General features: G+C 47.8%; 1 protein-coding gene across 1 annotated transcript in view; it reads right to left on the bottom strand.

Moving 5' to 3' along the window:
* Nucleotides 1-21,212, bottom strand: part of DCAF10 (DDB1 and CUL4 associated factor 10) — a 218,976-nt gene that overhangs the window by 88,072 nt on the left and 109,692 nt on the right. Inside the window, exon 4 of the mRNA XM_086961863.1 lies at nucleotides 1,115-1,317. Within this exon, the coding sequence (XP_086817989.1) occupies nucleotides 1,115-1,317 (203 nt within the window). The remainder of the gene's footprint in view (nucleotides 1-1,114; nucleotides 1,318-21,212) is intronic.

Below are 21,212 nucleotides of genomic sequence, written 5' to 3'. Positions count from 1 at the left end.
ATCTACTCCTGAAACCCCGTAGGTTCAGGAAAGAGAAAACCTACAAGCGCTCCTTCTCAGGAATGGCACCCAGGATCTGGAATGCGCTCCCGCCTGAAACTAGGCGTATCTCCTCCGCTGCACTCTTCAAGAAAGAGGTGAAAACCATCCTTCTGGCCAAGATCTCCTGAACCTTATAGGTGGTGGATCAGAGACTCTACATTGCCTTGTATCAATGCTCACCTTGACCTTTGGCACTATACCTCTACTTGATGGTGACACTACTAGGCTACTTTCTCCCTACCGACCAATATATGGGACACATTGGGTCACTGATTCACCCTCCCGATGCCCTCACTCAGTGCGCTCTCTATACTAAAACACTGGTATAAGCCTGCCACACACCCAAGGTGTACCTGAACACCTCTGTAATTGGGATCAATGACTTGTGCCGTTTTATTACCTGTTCACCTGACTTTATATTGATATGTTTTATGTATTTTATTATTATCCTTTCATGTTAGTGACTACTACATTGCTCCCATTACCTCTGTTCATTCCTACTGCCCCTACCCTGTCATTGTGAAGCGCGCTGATATCTGTAAGGATCTTGTTCGCGCTATATAAAACTTTGAATAAATAAATAAATAAATAAATAAATATTCAAAGTCCTCTTCCGTGACACTAGAATGGAGGCTCAGAGACATTACCCTTCTTAAGAGGAGATAATCCCAGAGTTAGAAGGCCAAACACTGACATTTGCTACTAGGATTTAAAAGGATGCAATGCCTATTTGTGACATACACATGAGAAATAAGCATACTCTTGATATCAGACTATGGCGCTGCAGTACATTCTTCCAAAGAAAGGCAGACTAGCTCCAACACAATTCAAAGACAAACGTTTTTACATTTCTACATCCAACAACTTATAAAGAAAGGTAATCACTGTTCAGTTATCGTCTCCTTACTTACAGTGCTCTAAAATGAGTTTTTTTACACTTCACAAACGACAAAATTATTTTTTACCAACAATCAAAAAATACATATCCATTTATAGACTTTACTCAGAATAGTTTTCAGAGCTCTAACTACACATAGCAATGTTGATATTAGTTTTCAGCAGGGATGCATACCTGCACTGAAGATCGTTCTCCTCGCACGCAGAATGGGGTAGCTGCCCACCTCCAGCGACTTGGTAAGATCGAGATCATGTAAAATCAGGAGATATCCAGACGAGGTGGAGATTAGCATTTTTGAGCAGTCAGGCGTTAGTCTCATCCGCATGAGGAACCGAGTGTGAAAGAATTTCTTGTGCGGGCATCCATCTTCAGTGCATCTGCAGAAAGGTAAATTAAACAGAAGATCATTCTACTAGATCAACCACTTAGTAACATAAAAAAATTCAGTATCAAATAGATACGAGTTAAAGGAAGGTCCGCTACTCTGTTCTTGTTAAATGTTTGTACTTTGAAGTATGCTTTTAACACCAAACAGGCTAATAATTTACATGCAATTCTCAAGAAGAATCCATACGAAAATACTACTCAGACTGACACGGGACTAAGTACTAATCAGAGTGCAAGAGCAAAAACAGTGCTGGGGACTAAACCGAACCAACAGTATTGCAAAAAGTAGCATAAGGTGCGGTCTCGCAGCTCTACCAAATGGTAAAGAAGGTTTTTTTATGCAGTGTTCATGTTTCCGTTCCTAAGTAATGGTACCTAATTCAGTGAGTTCTGAATGCTGAGAGACCGCTCCGGTCAGACTTGTGAGGTAAAGGTCAAATCAGACATCTGCAACAGATAAAGAAGGGAAAATAGGCAGGGAGTAAGGAAGCAGGACACATGCAGAAAGGTAGAAGACTAGCACAAATGATTGGCAGATGAGGAAGAATGTTATTGCTTTGATACTTTACTGCCTTGAGAAGATGGTTTTAAAGGAGGGAATAAAAAGGGATGAGCTTAGACAACAAAATGACCTTCCAACAACATAGCCCCATGCTGGCTTTAGGACAGAGAGATGGGGGTGGGTGGCGTTAGAATGCCCGGCAGCAAAATGACCACCATCTGGCAAGGCTCTGCAGGCGAGACAAGAAATATGTCATTAATGTGACATCTATGGGGCGTGGCCAGCACGGGTAGCATGGCGGACGTGCTGTGAGACTGCCCACCATTAATCCCCATTTATCAGGTATATTTCTCCTTCTTCCATGCATCTGTCACGGTATGCACTAGCGTGGGGCAGGGTGAGTCCCCCCCCCCCCCCCTTGCATTTGGAAAAGCGACTATTTAGCGGTTTGGTCTGCCATACGAGAACTGGGAGCGGGTGGCGAGTGGCGAACTTCGGCGAGGTGCGGCCCTAGCTCCACGGAGTCGTTGCGCTGCAGCTCAGCCGCCAGAAATGTGTGGAGGATCTCACAGAGTACCCGTCTCCGATGTGGGCGTAGCGGGGCTGACCTGCGGGGACTGGAACTTGTGACGTAGTTGCTGGAGGCCCGACTGGAGCTGCGGAAGCGGTTGGTGCCTGGGCCTGACATAGGGCCTGCTGCAGTGGTAGGGGATGGGTAGCTTGCTCCGAGAGGGCTACTGAAGAAGACTCCCTCGCCTGCCTTGCCTGTCTGCCGGGGGTGCCGGAGTGGCTGTGCTTGCTGAGCGACGTGGGATGAGCCCTGCTGGTTTGCGCCCCATGGTCTGCTCTTGCTCCGGGCAGGCTGCGGCTGCTATCACAGTAATTGCAGCTGTGCAGGGACCGGTGCTTGGAGCGGAATCCCAGCTGAGCTTGGCCCTGGGACTGTGGGGCTCCGGGCTGGACTTGGGTGCCCTCCACCTGAGTTTGATGGAGTCCTCCATCCCTGGGAGAGTGGAGGGGATGGAGAGGCTGTGAAGTTGCACTGTGATGGGCGGTTGAAGGGGAAAATCACACTGAGAGACACCAATTATGGCGAAGTGGTGGTGCCGCCATAAGAGGGGCCTGCTCCGGGAGTGGTGTAGACTGGAGTCAGCTGGATCCTGCATTGCCAGCTCGCTGGGAGTACATGCGGAACTGCACAATCTGGGAGACAGGGGCGGAGAACTCCATTGATAGATGGTGCTACAGGCTGGTGGTGTGGCCACACTAGTCCAGTAATAGCTCCTTAAGGAATCTTTGAAAGGGTTGCTCAGGTGGTGGTGTGGGGGATCTGGCAGCGTCACAGCCAGAGCAACAGGTGCTGGCTTGTCTCGCACTGGGCTGCGAATGTAGTGGCTCAAACCATAAAGAGGAGACATACACAGGCCTGCGGACCCCGGGGTCCCGCAGATGGATAAACAGAGCTGTGTCTTGAGACTAAAAGGGTGTACACAGAAACCCCTATGAGGAGGACATCCAGATGCGCCAGGGAGTCAAGTAAGCAGCCAGAGCCGCGGTAGGAGAAGTGGGTCTCTACTCGTAACAACTGAACTGGTAGCAGAACATAGCCACACCATCGGAGGCGGGGTTGTTGCCAGGGGCTGCGGTTGGGTGTCTGTGTGTGGAGTGGTGCCAACGTTGCCAGCCTTTATCGTGAAGGGGAAGAGATTTGATACATGGGTCCTGCTTCAGGCATGAGTCTGAAGACTGTGATGAGGTGCTGTGCGGTGAAGCAACCACTGAGCTGGGTCTAAAAGTAATCAATACGGAATTGTGGTTCTGAGAAGCTGGATTGTGGTTGCAGAGCAGCTGTAGGCTGAGCGCGACCTCTGATCACTGCATGGACTGGTAGGGGTCAACAAGCACAGTTTACATTTTACCCTTGTGTGGTCACTTGGTGATCTGTGGCATTGCCTCTGGTACATGGCTCTATTTTCTTCGAAGGTCTGAGGTTACTGGAGCACACTGGTGACCTCTGCTGGACTGATGGGTCGCACTAGTGGGACCGGATCAAGGGCATATTGCAGCCACCCTTAAACCCACTTCCACAGGCGGGAGACTAGAGCCTGAAAGTATGGCGAGGGAGACTGGGCGGGTAGGACTCTGGCAGGACTCCTCAGGAAGCCGTGGGCTAGCGACTACATTAGAGTTACGTACCTCCGGAGACGCACTTGGTGGTGGGACGTCCACCCCTGAAGTAGGGGATTTTTTTGATTCTATACAATTAGCCCGACACCTCATAAATATGTATGAGGAATCTCTGAAAGGTAGGTCACTCCCCCAGTCGCTGCGGGAGGCCCTCAATCACAATCTTGAAACCAGATAAAGACCATTAGATATGCGACTCATACAGGCCGCTATCCATGATCATCCTTGACAATAAGCAACTTGCCAAGTTCATAGGAGCTCGGCTTCATCCACTGTTGCCCCCGGTACTGCGGCCAGAACAATGCGGCTTCATTCCGGGCAGGTCTACCATGCACAGGTCTACCGCACACTATCTGGCACACTCTTCCCCACAATGCAGGAGGTGGATCCACATTGCAACCTGCTGCTCCCCCTTCCACTTAACGCCAACATCAGGTAAAGATCACGTTACAACATGATCTCACTGGTATTGGCCGGGCAACAGCCCAGAGCTTCCTGGGAAACCCTAACACTACCCTTTGAGCAGGGTGGCTTTGCCGCGCCAGACTTTGACCTATGCTACTGATGCGCACATGCGCAATTTGGATTCCACTGGGTGTACCCAAAACAGTTCATGGCACACACTGCACCTGAACATGATCAGGAAACACCATACCTGTTACACACGATCCTAAACAGGGGCACAATCTTAGCCTTTCACAGAGATAGACACAGTGGGATGTACGGTGTGGGCATGGCAAGAGCTGCCCCGCAGAACGCGGCTGAGGGACTGTTCGCACCCTCTGTCCCTCTGCCCAGACATCCAGCGCTGCCCTTCCTAATGGAAGCGGGCTCCTGCGCAAGGTTACGGAAGCTTAATGCAATGGGTGAAGCGTTCCTGGAAGGGACCTTCATAGAACTCCCTCAAATGCGGAGGTTGAAGAGCTGACGTTCCTAGAAAAAATGATCCACTACCAACTGCGAGCGGCACTGCACGCGTACTTACCTCCCATCCCAGCAGCGCCACCCACCTTCCATGTGCTTGAGCGCTTTTTAAAAGACCATTTCCCAAACAAGATGATTACACGATTATACACCGACATTCAGCGCACAGCGCCCGTCTGCACTCCTAGGGCCAATAGGGAATGAGAATCCTCGTTAGGTACATCAATCACGCCGGAACAGTGGACCTTCTGGTGCACGCAGAGCCCGGTCCTCAAATTACAAGCTCCGCCTCATACACTTTAAATTCTTACATACCGTATAGATCACCTGAATGGCTCTACAAAATCGGTCTGATCGATGAGGCGCGTACCAGATCACCAGACGCAACCTTCCTGCACCTTGTCTGGGAACGTCCTAGCCTCCACCGATATAAGGAAACTATTTGAGGCTATTGATACAATACGTGAACTAAGAATAGATCGCTCCCCTTGACCGCGCCACTCTGATACATGCAACCCCTGCCGGCGGGCTGCAGAAAATTGGCAGCCATGTTCCTGTTGCTTGCTAAAAGACGCCGGGCCCCGCATCGAGAGGAGTTGCTCAAAGATTCAGCAAGCGTTCTGCCAGGAACAGCTGTCAGCTTATTGCGACCTTATGCCCACCAATACCAGACCAAAACCGTATGGGAACCATTACTCGCATATTTGCGATTACGTGCATTGGATGCGGTCCCCTCGTATCCCTCATCCCGTGGGTGACACAGCGTATGATGGTGTATAGCACGGACAATGCTTTGACCGCGCATGCACACTCATCTAACACCTCCCGAGGAGGCCGGTCCCCCCCTCTCCTAATAGCCCTCTCCTCCTCCCCCTCCCACCCTGTTCCTCCCTATTCGTCCTCCAGGTTGTATTCTGTTCATGGTTGTCTAGGACGCATCTGATATTTTGCACACTTCCATATACTTGTACTGGGATCTCTTTACAAAAGACAGACTAATCAACAATGCCTATCTTTAAATGTAATCCCGGGCCGCCACTTTCAGGTGCCTAGCAAAATCTCAGTGAGCATTTTTGCTTGTTCATCCAGATGCATTCATGGAAACGTTTAATAAACAGAATTTAAAATAAAACCGTGTACAGGAAAGGGAGCTTTGAACATCACCCTCCGCTCCAAATAGTAATCATGGGGACTATAAAGCACACATGATGTGACCTGACCTTATATTGTAAAAATCGCCTAGCACTTGCACAGAGATTGGACAGTGAAGTCAGTGAAAATAGTGTGGCAAACGTCAATGCACAATCCAACAAGCTTTGGCAAAGCCAATAGGTCTCATCTATGTGTGAGAGCTATTGGCTTTGCCATGGTCTTTTAGCCATTTTGTATAGCAGCGTGGCTAAAAGGTGATGGAGAGAGGCGTAGAGTAAAGTGACGTAGAGCAGCATCGTTTGGAGTGTTGTAGAGTGGCATAGTGTGGTACAGTTGTGGGTGTATGTAACTAAAGTGTCAGACAGCAGACAGGGTAAAAGTAGCATAAATAAGCCACCATCTGCAGGTTCTAAAAGTAGGAAAGTACGTAGCACATCCAGAAATAATACTGAAACGCTTATGAAAAAAGCAACAGTGTGTTGCAAAAAGATAAGGAATAACAGAGGAGGTCGAACACATACTTGGTCCATGCTCCAAGGAGGAGCTAGCACAAGAAAGAAAGGGAAGCCTACAGGTGCTAAGCAATGGAAAGATTGCAAAAAGTGACAATAAAAACTAATGGCATGCTGTTGGCAGGTTTTAAGCCCACTGAATAGTAAACAATATGTCTCGCAGCACAGAGTAAGCGCTGTGTAGGTGAGACCTGAAAACTAGATCCCACGTAAACTGAGAAGGCAACATACACATATTCTGGCCACAATGTAGACATATGTGATTAACTGAGATGCTAGACTGGTCAGTTTTATGTGCAAGACCAGTTAAATGCCAAACTGATTGTTTAAATTGAGGTTCTTTAGGTGCCACAGCCTGGCTGGGTCCTGCAAAACATTCACTGTCCACCCCATCTATAAACTACTCTTGCCAGCCGACATAAAAGGCTCTGTATATTTGGGAGAATTTTACAACTTATTCAAGCTACTTAAGTAAATTCTAGGAGGCTTTTCCAATGATTAATGGATTCTCAATTCCAATTCTGCTCACTAACAATTAGCCAAGTCTAAGTGAGCTTGTGAGGAAGCAAACAATAACAGAGTAATGTGATTTAATTGAGAACCCTAGTATGAGCCTTTACCTTGCAAACAAAATAAAACAAGCACTGGCAAAGCCAATAGGTCTCACCTATGGGAGATCTGTTGCCTATGCAAAAGTTGTTTTAGACATTTATACGGCAGCGTGACCTCTGCAGGTCCTCACACAGAAGATAATGGGTTAAAATGGGGTTGGGGAACTGTTTACATTCTATAGCAGCAGACACGAGGGAAGCAGGCTTTTCAAAAATGCTTCTCATGATGTATGTAATTACACTTATATAAAAATACGAGGGCTGAATTGGTGACATAGGAGAAGTTGTGATCTCTCATGTGTTCCACTGTTATTTGTGTTCGATGCTAGTCCTTCTATTCAGTTTTAATTAATCTCCTGTGAAACACTAAGGAAGATTTCCTACAAGGAGCGCTCAAAGTCGATGCCATTGGTTAGGGAACGAATGCTTTGAATGCAGGGATGACTGCGTGAAATGAAGGTCACAGGTTCAAGTCGAAGGAGCTGCCTAAGCATCTCGTCCTATCAGTGGGTTACGTTTCAAGTTTTAAATCAAGGTGCAAATCCTACTCCAAAAAGAATCCCCTTTCAACTGTCCTCCACAGTAAGCAGCAGATGATGGGTCCTTCTTTAGTTTCAAAACTACACGTGCTGCCCACATTTGCAAGTAGCATATAGAAAGGCAAGAGTACATCCCACCAGTTTTAATAGTTACAATGTTCAAGAGGCAAGGGTACAAATATACCACGAGTATGGAATTATTGAGGTCAGTTATTATACGGAACACATTCCGCAGTATTGTTTTTTCACCGCCATGCCAGAAGGGCATCCCCGACCTCGCGCCCCTGAAAACAAAACAAAAAAGAGAGAACACTAAGACCTCCGTCTTTCATAACAAATAGACCCTTCATTATGTTTTTTTAAACATAATATTGCATGGAATCAATTTAAAAAAAATAAACAGTTGCCTGTGCAGCGCACTGAGTGGATCTGCTCCAGTCCGAGGTGTAGCACCCACAGAGCATGAACTACAAGGTGGTGCAGAGAAGCAGGACTCTAGAGCTAAGGATCTGTTCCACGTGTACCTTCCCCTCCTCGTTAAAGTGAGGTTGACACTATTAAAGACAATTCATATTCCCAGGGTTTGCACTATTCAAATAATTAAACATAGATCCATAAATAAACAAGCCCAAAATATAATGTGCTGAAGGGTTTCTATTCTTTAGCATCAACTGAAGCGTTTTTCCTCCTGTCTCAAGCCTACCAAAATGGCACTTTTAGCTAACTAGTGGGATATCAATCTCTTGCCACTTAACTGCATGGCAGAGAACTTTAAAAACAACTGCCCAGAAATAGCTAAAAAAATAAATAAAATCGATCTTAGGTGGCATAACGCTCCATTCACTCAAATTCAAATTTGAAATGTGAAAATTACAGAAATTGCAATTAAAAATGTTAAGTTTTGAGCTGAATTTTGCAGAACTCTTAATCCATGTTTTGCCGGAGGGATTTTAGGTGAACTCCAGACTCTGGAGACTAGAACAAGATAAGAGGAGACGGAATTAACGTTAATAGAATAGACATAGTTTACACATGGACTTGTGCACCATTCGTACAGTACTTCACCAAGATTTGATCTTCTGGCTGTACATCTAGCACTAGGGGAGGTGCATTAAACCACTGACATGTTAGTGCAGTGATCAATCTGTAAAAAAAAAAAAATGCTCTAGTCAGAAGGCGCTTGTACCAGCCCATTTCTCCTGCTAGCGCTGCCTAAAACAGAACCAACTACTACCCATGAAAGTGGGGAGAGGATGTGGCATAATGTCCAGAGCTGCAGACTTCGGAGCAGGGTAACCATGTTTAAGTCTCGGTGTGGGCTCTACATCCTGTGATTCAGGACAAATCACTTAATGTCCCTGAAAATGAATGTGTCCTTATCTGGAGTCCTACCCACTCAGGCTCATGAAAAGCGAGTGTCAATGTTGATGTGCCGATGCTGAGCACCGAAAACCACAGGCTCAAATTAAGCACTGTGTTAGTGGGTTTCAGTCCTGCACAGACAGGATACACGCACTAAACCACTGTACTAGTTTCCCAGCTAGAAACAATAAGCAGTGCGGTAAAGAGAATGGGCTTTGAGTTTTTAAACATGCATTGATAAAGCCAATGGGTATCAGTTACACGAGAGCTATTGGCTTTGCCAATGCCTTTTAGCCATGTTGTAGAGCAGCATGGCTAAAATTAAAGTGATCAAAAAACTGCTATGATGCAGCAAGCACTGACGCTGCGTTATAGCATTTTTTATTTACCGGTGTTGGCGGGGGGGGGGGGGGAGGGGGGGGGGAATCTATGGGCAAGCAAGAACGGAGGAGTGGAGGTGGAGGTGTGGGGGCCAGCAACATGGAGAAGTGATGGGTAGAAGGGGAAAACAGCAAAACGTACAAAAAAATTGTAGGTCATTCAAATAATACTTCAATCAAAGCGCAATCAGTGAACCAACAGCAATTAAATGTAATTAGGGTATCTGGTTTTAAGTTTAAACCTATAATAACTGATAAAACCCCACCGAAAGGAAAATAGCCATCACCGGTGTAAACACAAACACTGAAAAACACCTTTGCAACAACAATGTAAGTGTCATTCAAAGAAAGGAAAAGATGAGCGAAAGAGTAATTTTTATTTCTGCCTGAAGGGGCCAATGCAATGTAACTTTGTAATACAAGGTAGCATCAAGAAAGACTGACTAACATTATTCTGATTGAGTTTTGTTGTTTAAGGATGTCAATAAAACATGGTCTCTTCTTCCTTATGCTTTTTCCAGTTTGTGGTCTTTGGTCTAAAGATGCAGTGTTTAGAATCATGTTTTGGGCCTTATTTAGTTATTTTATAAACTTTGAAGAATCAGGAAATAACAAAATCCTATTTGATATTTTGGCTACATTTGATTTCACTGAGAGGTAAAATGGCTGGTTTCATAAGAATCTTTTCTAATATGGGCCATCACATTTACCCACAGACAAAGAAGGGGTGAAATCCTTCGATACATCAGCTCCTTTACTAGGGAGTCAGTATTGATTGTAAGTGAATTGCCAAACACCCCAGGATTTAAACATTCATCTGAGATAGTGGTGAAAACATGACACCAGACGTTTGGTAAACATGGAACGCAGTGCCACTTGGAATGCTGCTGAAAAAAGTTCCTACCAAGTTCAATAAAGATTGAAATGACATTGTTTGTATTTGCAGTAATTCAGCTAAGTAGATGAAAAAGATGTATGATGGCCTGTCAAAATCGATACCTGAGAAAGAGTACTTGCATGTAAGAGATCCTTGTCACTTGCTAGATGGTATGCTGAAAGCATCTTTACAATCTTGAGAGTTAATGAAGAATGCCATTGACTTTGTATTCCATTCTGATGCAGTAAAATGCATTTGGACCTCATATACCCTGTGCACACGCTATCTAGACACATGCACCATCAGTGCAGAAAACAAGCAATAAGTAAAATTAAATTAAAATTCCATAAACACCGGAAAAACACTTTGTTTTAATGGTGCAAAAATGTGTAACCACTGATAGCCACTGTTTATTTAAGGTATCGAAAAAACTGAAAAAAACGCCAGAATTTACCAAAAATAGAAACTGAAAACTGGACAGTCTAAACGTAATCAATCTATGCTTGGTTCCTGCACCACAGAATGGAAAAGAAGTGATGCATGGCCTCTGCTGGCCCTTTAGAATGCAGTAAAGCAGAGTGAGAGACTCCAGCAAATGGGTAAGTAAAGGATGGGTTGCCAGCCCTATATTGTATACAACAGAGTCTCGCTAGAGAGAATGCATATTCATGCACTGTTAGAGGCTTGGCCCTAAAAAGACAATGCTAAACTATTTCCAACAACTGTTAAAGTTGCTAGTTTGGTGCACTCCATTCATGTGGAAGCCAGACATCGACCAGCCCTGAACCACATCAAGTAGGTTGTACGGCATAAAAAAATAATTACAGCTTTGCTGGTTTAAAATGGAGTTGCACAGAAACTATGATTGGACTTTCTCTATCGGACAAGGAACTTATCATTCAAGGAATTGCAAAATTAAAGTACTTATGAAGAGAAAACAAGCAATATGAAAGATGGAAATAAAAAGTAACTCATTCTTTTCAGAGTGAATAGGAAAACGTGGCAGAATTCAAAGACATAAGTGCCCCAAATTCGCTGGCACAAAACGTGTCACAAGGACAGCAGTAAAAAAACAACAAAAAAAAGCAGTGACATGCCTCTGAAAACAAACATCTTTTCCCTTACCCGGCTCATCTGAATCACCCATAGCATAGCTCCGGCAGGCTACTGCTAAGTTGTTTGTAGGGATAAGGAGGGTGTATTGATGTGTGGTGGCAGAGGGTGAGAGGTAGATGGGAGAATAAGAAAGGGAGCTGATAGAGTGTATAAAACACCAATCATGGCACTTTAAAAACGATTAGGAGCGCTTTAAACTCAATCACTGGAGCCAATGTAGAGGTCATTGCTGATTACAGGACCCCAGTGCAGAGTGGTTCATGAGTTCCTCTGAAGACTGGCACCCTGTGCTCAGCTCGCCCATTCCAAACTCTGGCCCTTTGGACAGGTTTCAAGGTGGTTCCTTGTATTTTAAGGAAGAAAGTACCGGGCCCCCAAGAAGAGGGGGGGGGGCGCAGCAGAAGCATACTTATTTTCCAAGCTCCACATTTTAAGGGTCCTGCGCTCGATGCTGCAACAATTATTTTCAAATGTTATAACAACTACCATATTTATTAATGAAGAGGCTGCTAACACAGCTAATACCACCAGAGGCACCAGATTCCGGATCTGCTATGTACTCACTTTCCTTGCAGGATGCTTGTAAAAATTAGAAACAGGACCTTATTTTATGAAGGGCATGCTTCAGTTTGTTGACTTCGACCACTCAAAAACTTCTGACATGTCTAAAAGTACCACTTTACTGAACAAAAAAGCTGTCTACAGTCAGACCTAAAAATGGTATTGCAATATGATGCAGAGATGTCGGACTTTGCCAAGGTTTTGCATCCTAGTGCAGCGTTCTCTTCTGCTCTACAACTTCTCTGTGGATTGAAATATAATTTTCAAGTCAGATTATTAATTTGATTCAAAGTAGAATAAGGCCTCGAATTCCAGAGGCCTGCTATGTACACAGGCACAGGCTTTGGCATGGGTGAATGGGCGACTAGAAAGGGCACCCTGCACAATGTGGTGTCACTGTTTTGTCAAGTAAATGTGCAAAGTTTGGCAGTGGTGTCTCTCTCCTGTCAGAAATCAATGTATAAACCAGATACTTTGTGCAAAAGTGTCCCTATGCATAGGACCACCCCTTCCTCAGACAGTGACCCAGCAAAACTAAACTTGGCACCCCTTCTGATCCTCCTCCCCATCCCATACCCAGTGGATCCCTCCCATTGGTGATGATGATGGTGGTGGGAAGGGGGGGCTTTTGGGCTCACAAATCTTGTCCAGCAAAATATCTTGGAGCAGTGACCGGCTTGTGAAGACACATTTGGCCCTTGGTCTCAGACCTGAATCCCCTATTCAGTTGCTAAACTGGAACAGAGTCCATGGGAGGTAACAAAGGTGAGGGAAAGGGGAGTGGAGATAAAAGGCATCAGAGGGAGGGTAAGGAATGTAAAGAAAACACTATTTTATAGACAGCCAGGCGCAGGTAATGAACAGAACCGGCATCCTGTAAGAAAGCATTATACAATGAAGCTCGCAAGGTCCGCTATGGGTGCGCCCCTCTAAATCTTGGCGCCCTGGGCAAAGGCACAGCTTGCTGTTGCCATAAGCCCTGCTAGTGACAAAGCAAATCTCAAAATTAGTCTCCGGACATCTACACCTGCTAATGCAAAAACACTTACCATTTTAATTTGCTAGGGAGGGTAACATCTGCCCAGACCTGTGAATGTAGCCCAGTCACTTAAGGTGTCTGTTGCATATCTCCCTTACGGTTTAGAGAGCCAGCCAGTGCTACGCCATTTGCTCTGCATTTCCGGAAAGTGATTAGATCCGCTCAGCTGATATGAAGCTGAAGCAGTGGCACATCCACAGCACCATAAACAAAGCACTCTAGGAAATGCCTCAGACTTGTTAGTTGTGGAAGAGAAGCTGCCTGCATTTTCTTTATTGCAAAAACAACAAGTGATGGACTGAATGTGGATCAATGTCACACACTCCCCCAGTCAAAAGATCTGGGCCCAAATCCATCGTTTTTTTGCACTCCACACCACCCTGGATTAGACAATGGCGATATGCAAATCAGCTCTGACCCTGTTGCCCCATGGGAACAGTCCAGTCCGAACTACTGTTCCCATGAGGCTCAGGGTCAGAGCTGATTTGCATATCGCCATTGTCTAACCCAGGGTGGTGTGGAGTGCAAAATAACGATGGATTTAGGCCCAGATCCTTGGACTGGGGTGAGTGTGTGACATTGATCCACATTCCGTCAATCACTTGTTGTGTTTGCATTTTCTTTATAGCACATTTGATTAAGCTTATATAATTGCCATAATATGGCAGCAAATGCAGTGAAAAGGGAGTGAAACAAACAAACATTTGCAATGCAATAGGTCTCGCATTAGGAAAGTTTGAGCTATTAGCATTGTAAATGACATTTTTTTTTATTTATGTGTTGGTTTTGAAAATAGATACATTAATAGCATTGTCATTTACAATGCCAATAGCTTAAACTTTCGCAAATGTGACACCTATTGCATTTGTAATGCAATATGTGTTGAGTGAGTTTTTTGTGTTTTGTTATGCTATATTTTGTTATGCCATGCTATATTTTGTTATGCTATGTTTTGTTGTGTTTTTTTATACTATGCTATGTTTTGTTATGCCATGCTATGTTTTTTTTTTTTTTTTTAAATCTGTTTATTAGCATAGTATGTGAAGCAGTTACATACATTTTCAAGTCCAGTATATCAAAGTAAAAACATGCATATGTCTGCTTAAAACAAATATTTTGCATTGCCATTTTGATTTTACATTTTGTGGCGATCGGAACTGTCGCAATTAAACAAACCCCGGTCATTTCAATCCCTCCCACCACCCTCGAACAACCCACCCGACACTCTCTTTGCAGTTATCTAATTGAGTGAATTGAATGAACATTTATCTGGGTCACCCTTAGTATTGTAACATGTAGCCTCTTCTATCAGTACACTTAGACGGTACAAGGCAACAAACCAGTGATTGGGTGCTCCCCAACCCATAATCATGCATCCCAGCCGGTATCAGTGTATGAGATTCTGGCTCAGGACATTTTCATTCCACATTCGGTGCGTCACGGTTATCCCCTTCCTCCCCATCGTCTCCCGTTTCAAACTCCCCCAAAGTGACAAACCAGTCCAGTGAGATCGTTTTTTTCCGTAGGCCTCTGTATTCTTCGCGCTGCAGTGCTTCTCCCTCAGCCCTACCCCAGCGCACTACCTCTGCCTTCCATAATTCAGGGTTGGGTGGCTTAGGTGACTTCCACCTCATCGTGATGGCTCGCTTTGCTAATAATAGGGCCAGGTCTGCAAAGCGGGACGCCACTGTCCTGCTGCGCTGGGAGGGCCCCAGCCCAAACAACGTGCCTTCTAGTGTAAGAGATCGGGACAGAGACCCTGCGCTTTCAAGCGATGCATGGACCGTGGTCCAGTAGTATCCTAACTTGGGACATTGCCACATCATGTTTATCAGTGATGCGTCTTCAGCGTCGCAGCGGGGGCAATTGCTTTTCGCATCAGGAAACATCATATGTATGCGGTGCGGGGTCAAGTAGGCTCTATGTAGCAGCATTAATTGAATGAATTTGAACTTGGGGTTCCTGGCTACCTTTCTGGGAAATTGCATTATTCGGTCCCATTCTTTGTCTCTCAGGGGCCTACCAATATCCTCCTCCCATGTCTCCCTGAGAAGCGAGAGAGTGAATGCTCTCCCTTCTCTGATGCCAGCAGTAAGCCATCTCGTCAGGTGTGCACCCGATCCCATGAGATAATGCATCCTAGTGAGGGGGTTTGTGTCAGGTTCCTGGCCCTCAGGTGACCATTTATGTGTGATATAATTGCGAAGACCGGCGTACAGGAGGAATGAGCCCCCAGGTATGCCTTGTGTGGTTCTGAAGTCTTCAAAGGACAACAAGTGGCCGTCTGCAAACAGGTCGCCCACATGCGATACTCCTGCGTCATGCCATGCGGTTAGTGAGGTCGTCGTGAGAGCTCCTGTGCCCAACGGAATGCCCAAGAGTGGGATAGTGGGGGCATAGGTTGACTTAGGTGAAGTGTATTTCAGAGCCTTCCTCCAATAAAGGATCGCCAGTCTAAGAAGTGGTGGGGCATCTCTCGGCATATCCGAGTTGGGCAGGAGTAGTGTGTGCAGTCTCCCCCTACCGTGATCCTCCTCCGACATACCGATCTCCTGGAGATTGCGACCAGCCACCCAGAAAGCCAGCCATTGAAGCTGACACGCATAGTTGTAAGCTCTAAAGTCCGGCAGGCCCATACCACCGGAGTCAGAGGGGAGTTGTAACTTAGACAAACTTATACGTCTGCGGCCATGCCCCCATACGAGCTCCGTAAGGAGAGTGTCTAGGGTCTTAAATGTCGCTGCTGGGATCAGGTACGGTAAGTTGGTGAAATGGTAGAGAAGACGGGGAAGCATCACCATCTTCGATATCGCTACTCTGCCGGGTATGGAAAGTGGAAGTGTCAACCAGAATTGTATTTGTGACTTCAGCGCTCTGATGGCCCTCCCAAGGTTTCCGTCAATCATCATGTCAGACTCTCTATAGATTTGCATCCCCAGGTATCTAAAGGTGGTTTCCGCTATCTGGAATGCGTGAGGGGCACAGGGTAAGGGAGTAGTCAGACCTGTGGCCGCAAATGTGAAGCCATAGGACTTGGATTCGCTTATGGTCAGACCCGAGATCGACCTAAAGTCCTCAAAGACCTGGGAAACAGAGCTCAGGTCTCCCCTCAAGTCTCGGAGATACAATATAATATCGTCTGCGTAAGCAGACACAATATGTGCCGTCCCGTGTCTACGTATGCCATAGCGGGGAGCCATCGACCGAAGCCGACAGAGCATAGGCTCAAGGGCAAGGACAAAAAGGAGGGGGGATAGTGGGCAGCCCTGCCTGGTGCCCCTCGCTATGGCTATAGGAGCCGATATAAGTCCAGAGGTGCGCACTCTAGCCGTGGGGACGGTATACAGCAATCTGACCCAGTTAAGAAATTCAGATGGTATCCCAAATTTGGACAGGGTGGCGAACATAAAGTCCCACCTAAGGGAGTCAAACGCTTGTTTCAAGTCCAGAGATATGCAGCCCTCGGAGTGCACGTCCCTTCCGTCTCCGAGCATTAGTTGTGCTAAACGCCTAAGGTTCATGGCCGTGTTACGACCCGGAATAAAACCACATTGATCCGGGTGGATCAGTTGCGGTACGTTTTGCACGAGCCTCGCTGCCAGTACCTTGCTCAATATCTTGGAGTCAGTATTGAGAAGGGAGAGTGGCCTATAATCTGCCATTTGTAGCCCCTCCTTGGCAGGCTTTAATAGGGATGTGATCAATGCCTGCATTGATGACTGTGGAAGGGATGACGTCCGTAGGGCCTCAATATAAATAGTGTGCAACCGCGGTGCCAGTAGGTCTATAAATGTCGCATAAAAGTCGGCCGGTAGGCCATCCGTACCAGGGGTTTTGCCCTTTGGGAGAGCTCTGATCGCCTGCCTAATTTCCGCTATCGTAATGGTGCGCTTTAGATCTTTGGCCTGTCTCTCAGTGAGTTGAGGTAGAGTCAGGTCCCTCATGAAGGTCTCGAATGCATCTTCGGATAGGGGCTGCGGGGGGCTGTACAGTGTTGTGTAGTAGTCCCTGAACGCCGTGTTAATCCCGAGTTGGGTGTTAGTTGGGTTGCCCTCCTGATCCAGAATAGTCAGGATGGGATGGTGAATTGGGGAGTCACGTAGTAGGCGGGCCAGTAGGGGGCCGGCTCTATCCGCTTGTGTATGTTGCCTGTTCGTGTATTCTTTGTAGTCTAGGAGCCTCAGGTCTTCTAGCAGTTCCGCGTGTCTAATGTGAGCCTCCTGCAGTGGTGTGAAGGGTGCATTGGTGCCGGCTGCCTCATTCTCTAAGGGCGCAAGTGAGTTCTCCACTTCCTTCAATTGAGCAATCACCTCAGGTTTCCTACCCATCCCAGCGGCCATTGCCGCCCCCCTCAGGCAATCTTTAAAGGCTTCCCACTCTACTAGCCGGGAGCTGGCTGTGTTAGTATTTGTGGAGAAGTAGGTAACTATAGTGTCAGACAGGGAGGCCCGAAATACAGAGTCTTCAAGGAGATCTGGAGACAGTCTCCAAGTTGGAATGGGGGTCAGACGTCTACCCCACTGCCAGATGAGTTCTACAGGGCTGTGATCAGACAGAGTTTTTCCCATGTGTTGGGTCTGGATTATGGAAGCCGCTAGGGAACGGGAACAGAAAATGTGGTCGATTCTAGTGTGGAGCTGGTGGGGCGGTGAAAAAAAAGTATATTCCCTGTCTCGTGGATGTGCGCTACGCCACACGTCTGCCAGGTCCCAGCCCTCAGACCATCTCGCAAGAGCCTCCGCTTGTTTCTTACTCTCAGCTGTCTGCAAAGGGGGATGTGACCTATCCAAAGCAACATCAAGTACAGCATTAAAATCCCCTCCAATCAACAAGCAATGATCCGCCCAATCTGCAAGTACCCCGTTCACTGTCAACAAGAACTCCGACTGATTCGAGTTTGGCGAGTACACACACCCAAATACAATAGCATCCCCGTCCAACAGCCCCCGCACAAATACATATCGTCCCTCATTATCGATTCTTTGCTCCAGCATCTGGAAGGGAACAGAGCCGCGGAACCAGATCGCCGCCCCTCTGGAGAACGCAGAATAGGAGGTAGCAAAGAGCTGCCCCCTCCATTTCTTGCGGAGTTTCATATTCTCAGCAGCATTCAAATGTGTCTCTTGTAGGCAAGCAATCTGTGTCCCCCTGCGGTTAAGCTGGGCTAATATCCTATGGCGTTTATGAACCGCCCCCATGCCACGCACGTTCCAAGTGCACATTTGGTATTTATTAAGCGGCCCCATTTCCATCTATGTGATGCAGCCAGGTAAAAAACCCGGGTACCCATGATAGTTCGATTCCACGAAAGGATGAGAGTGTCTTGTAACCCTGAATTCCCTGAACAGAAGGGTCCCCAGGCAAACGTGCCCGGGATCCAAACCATGGTGCCCAACGTGGGCACAAGTCAGTTAAGTTTGTGTGCATTCCGGGGGTGACAGGCCTCTGTCAATTGTCTCTTAACGGCCCGCATTAGTGCAATATCCCACCATTGAATAGGCCCCCCCATGCAACCCACCACATACTATATAAGCGGGGGGGAACATTCATACGTTACCACCCGGAGGGGAGCATACTTGCAGCAGTTCAGAACTCCTCCGCCATCTGGGCTGTGACCTTCGGGAAGAGCGGCAAGCTGTCAACCGAACCAGACACCTCAGTGTGGGTGTCAGTGGTGATGGTGTGCCTGTCTTCGGTCGCTTCCGCATCATGTGCGGCCAGTGCCTCCTCCGTTAGCCGTTGTCGCTGTGATGAAGACGGTTGCCCGTCTGTGCGGGCACTAGAAGGGTGCGGCCGCGGTGAAGCACCATGTGAAGAGTGTTGTCCCGGGCCGGGGTCGTTGTCCTGGTGATCCGGAGGGTTCCCGTGGCTTCCGCCATGTCGATCTTCAAAACGGGTCCTGTGAGGTCGGCGGCGTTAGGGTGACTTCCATCCATTCTTCTGCCTCTTCTGGCGAATCAAAGAAGTGGGATCTGTTGTCGTGTAGAATTTTGAGCCGTGCAGGGAACAGGAGTGCATATTTCATGTTTTTGTCCCTTAGTTTGCGTTTCACACTCATGAAGGTGGACCTGGCACGCTGCACAGTAGGAGTGAAATCAGGGTAGACTGAGATGTTCTTGTCTTCAAAACGTATCGGCGCCTTCTCCCTGGCTGCCCGCAGGACAGTGTCACGATCCTTGTAGTGAAGGAGGCGTGCGATCAGAGGACGAGGAGGTGCTCCGGGTTTGGGGGGCCGCGGCGGCATCCTATGTGCCCTCTCCACACTATAGAGGGCAGTGAGGTCTTCCTGGCCCACTAACTGCCGTAGCCAGTCCTCCACAAACTGGGTAGGGTTCCTCCCCTCGCTTCTTTCCGGAATGCCTAGGATGGGGACGTTATTGCGGGGGGCCCGCCCTTCGGCATCGTCCACTCTATCCCACAGTTGTTTAAGCTGTTTCTCCACACCCTCCAACTTCGTGGAATGTTCCGTCTGCTGTGGCACAAGGTCATTCAGTGTGATCTTCTGTTCCGCTACACGCTCTGCCAGCTTGTTATGGTCAGCCCTCAATAGTGACAGTCCCGTCGCCATGTTGTCTATTCGTGATTCCAGGGCGTCGCTCGTATTTCATTTAGGATGAGGTCCAACTTAGCGTCTTGGGAGCCCCTACCGGTCGGTGGGATGATGTCCACATTTGAGGAGGCCAGTGGGTCCTCAGAGCCCGTGGACTGCATGTCCAGTGCGGCTCCCTGATCATGTGTCCTGCCCCTGTGCTTGCCCATGGATCTCGTTTGCAGGGTGGCGCTGTAACGGGCACCTTCGGGCGCCGCTGCCTACTCCAGTGTCCAACCAGAACGTAGTACCACGACCACCGGGGGCACAGGGTGTAGTGGTCAAAGCGGGCAGAGATTAGGTAGGGTTTATGCGTGCTGCGCTGCAGTCGGGGATCCTGTATGTCCACTGGGGCCCAGCGGGCAGATGTGACCCCCGCCTCCAGAGGGCAGATTAATAGAGACCGTGTGGTCCCAGGTTTTGTCAGTCTGGACGCGGAATCCTGATCAGGAGCGCGATGAGCGTCTGTGCTGGGATTATATGGCCAGGAGGCAATGCACGCGTCGTAACCCTGCGCAGCGGGCCGGTGTCAGCACTCCGGACTCTTGGGGGTACGTCCCCCACTGCGAAGTGTCCGGTCTCAGGGAAGCGACACCTCGATCAAAGGCCCCATCTCATATGCAAGGCGCCACAGTCCCGGACCTGAGGGCAATGCACTGCCCGGATGTGCTGGCAAAATAGCGCTGGCGAGAGATAATGCACCCCAGATCCGACGTACTCAGAGAAGTCCGGGTGGAGTCGGGCTCCCTGGTCCGATGGCTGAGGAGCGGTAGCGCTTTACCTGCAGTCCAGAAACAGTGCTGCCGAGGGCAGACGCCACAGTGCAGAAGGGGGAGCAGGCAAGCCGGTCCGGAAATGTTCCCGCGCGTCTCGCGGACCTCACAGCAGGGCAGCTGGACCGGGCACAGTGTTGAAAGGCAGTTAGCAGGGCCACGGGTATGCGAGAGTGTCTTTACTTGCTCCGGTGCCTCCGCAGGAGTTCACAAACACTTCCGGCCAGGGCCCCGATCGGACCACGCTGATGGTGCAGTGCAAGCCGGGCAGGCCACCTAATCGAGCCCGGGGCTTCGCTTCGTCCCAAAGGCCGCTGCAAGGTCCGGTGTCGCAGCGCCCATGTGCTGCGGACCGAGTGGATAGGCACCGCTCCGCTGCTTCCAGTACCCCCCGGGGGCTTCCGGTGTGGAAATCAGGTGGGTTGCTGTCTGGGGTTGTAGGATAAATTGCTAGTGTTTTCGGGCTATGGACGGAGCTCGGGAACTACACGTCCACCATCTTCGGCTCCAGGCCACGCCCCTGCCATGCTATGTTTTGTTATGCTATGTTTGGTTTTGTTATGCTATGTTTTGTTATGCTATGCTATGTTTTGTTATGCTGTGCTTTGTTATGCTATGCTATGTTTTGTTATGCTATGTTTCGTTGTGTTTTGTTATGTTATGCTATGTTTTGTTATGCTATGGTATGTTTTGTTGTGTTATGCTATGCTTTGTTTTATTTTGTTTTGCTATGCTATGTTGTGTTATGCTAGGTTTCGTTG

Source organism: Lissotriton vulgaris, chromosome 3_1, assembly GCF_964263255.1.
Source record: "Lissotriton vulgaris chromosome 3_1, aLisVul1.2, whole genome shotgun sequence".
Classification (NCBI taxonomy): domain Eukaryota; kingdom Metazoa; phylum Chordata; class Amphibia; order Caudata; family Salamandridae; genus Lissotriton; species Lissotriton vulgaris.
The sequence above is the reverse complement of the archived record's forward strand: the minus strand, read 5'-3'. Positions and strand labels throughout refer to the sequence as shown.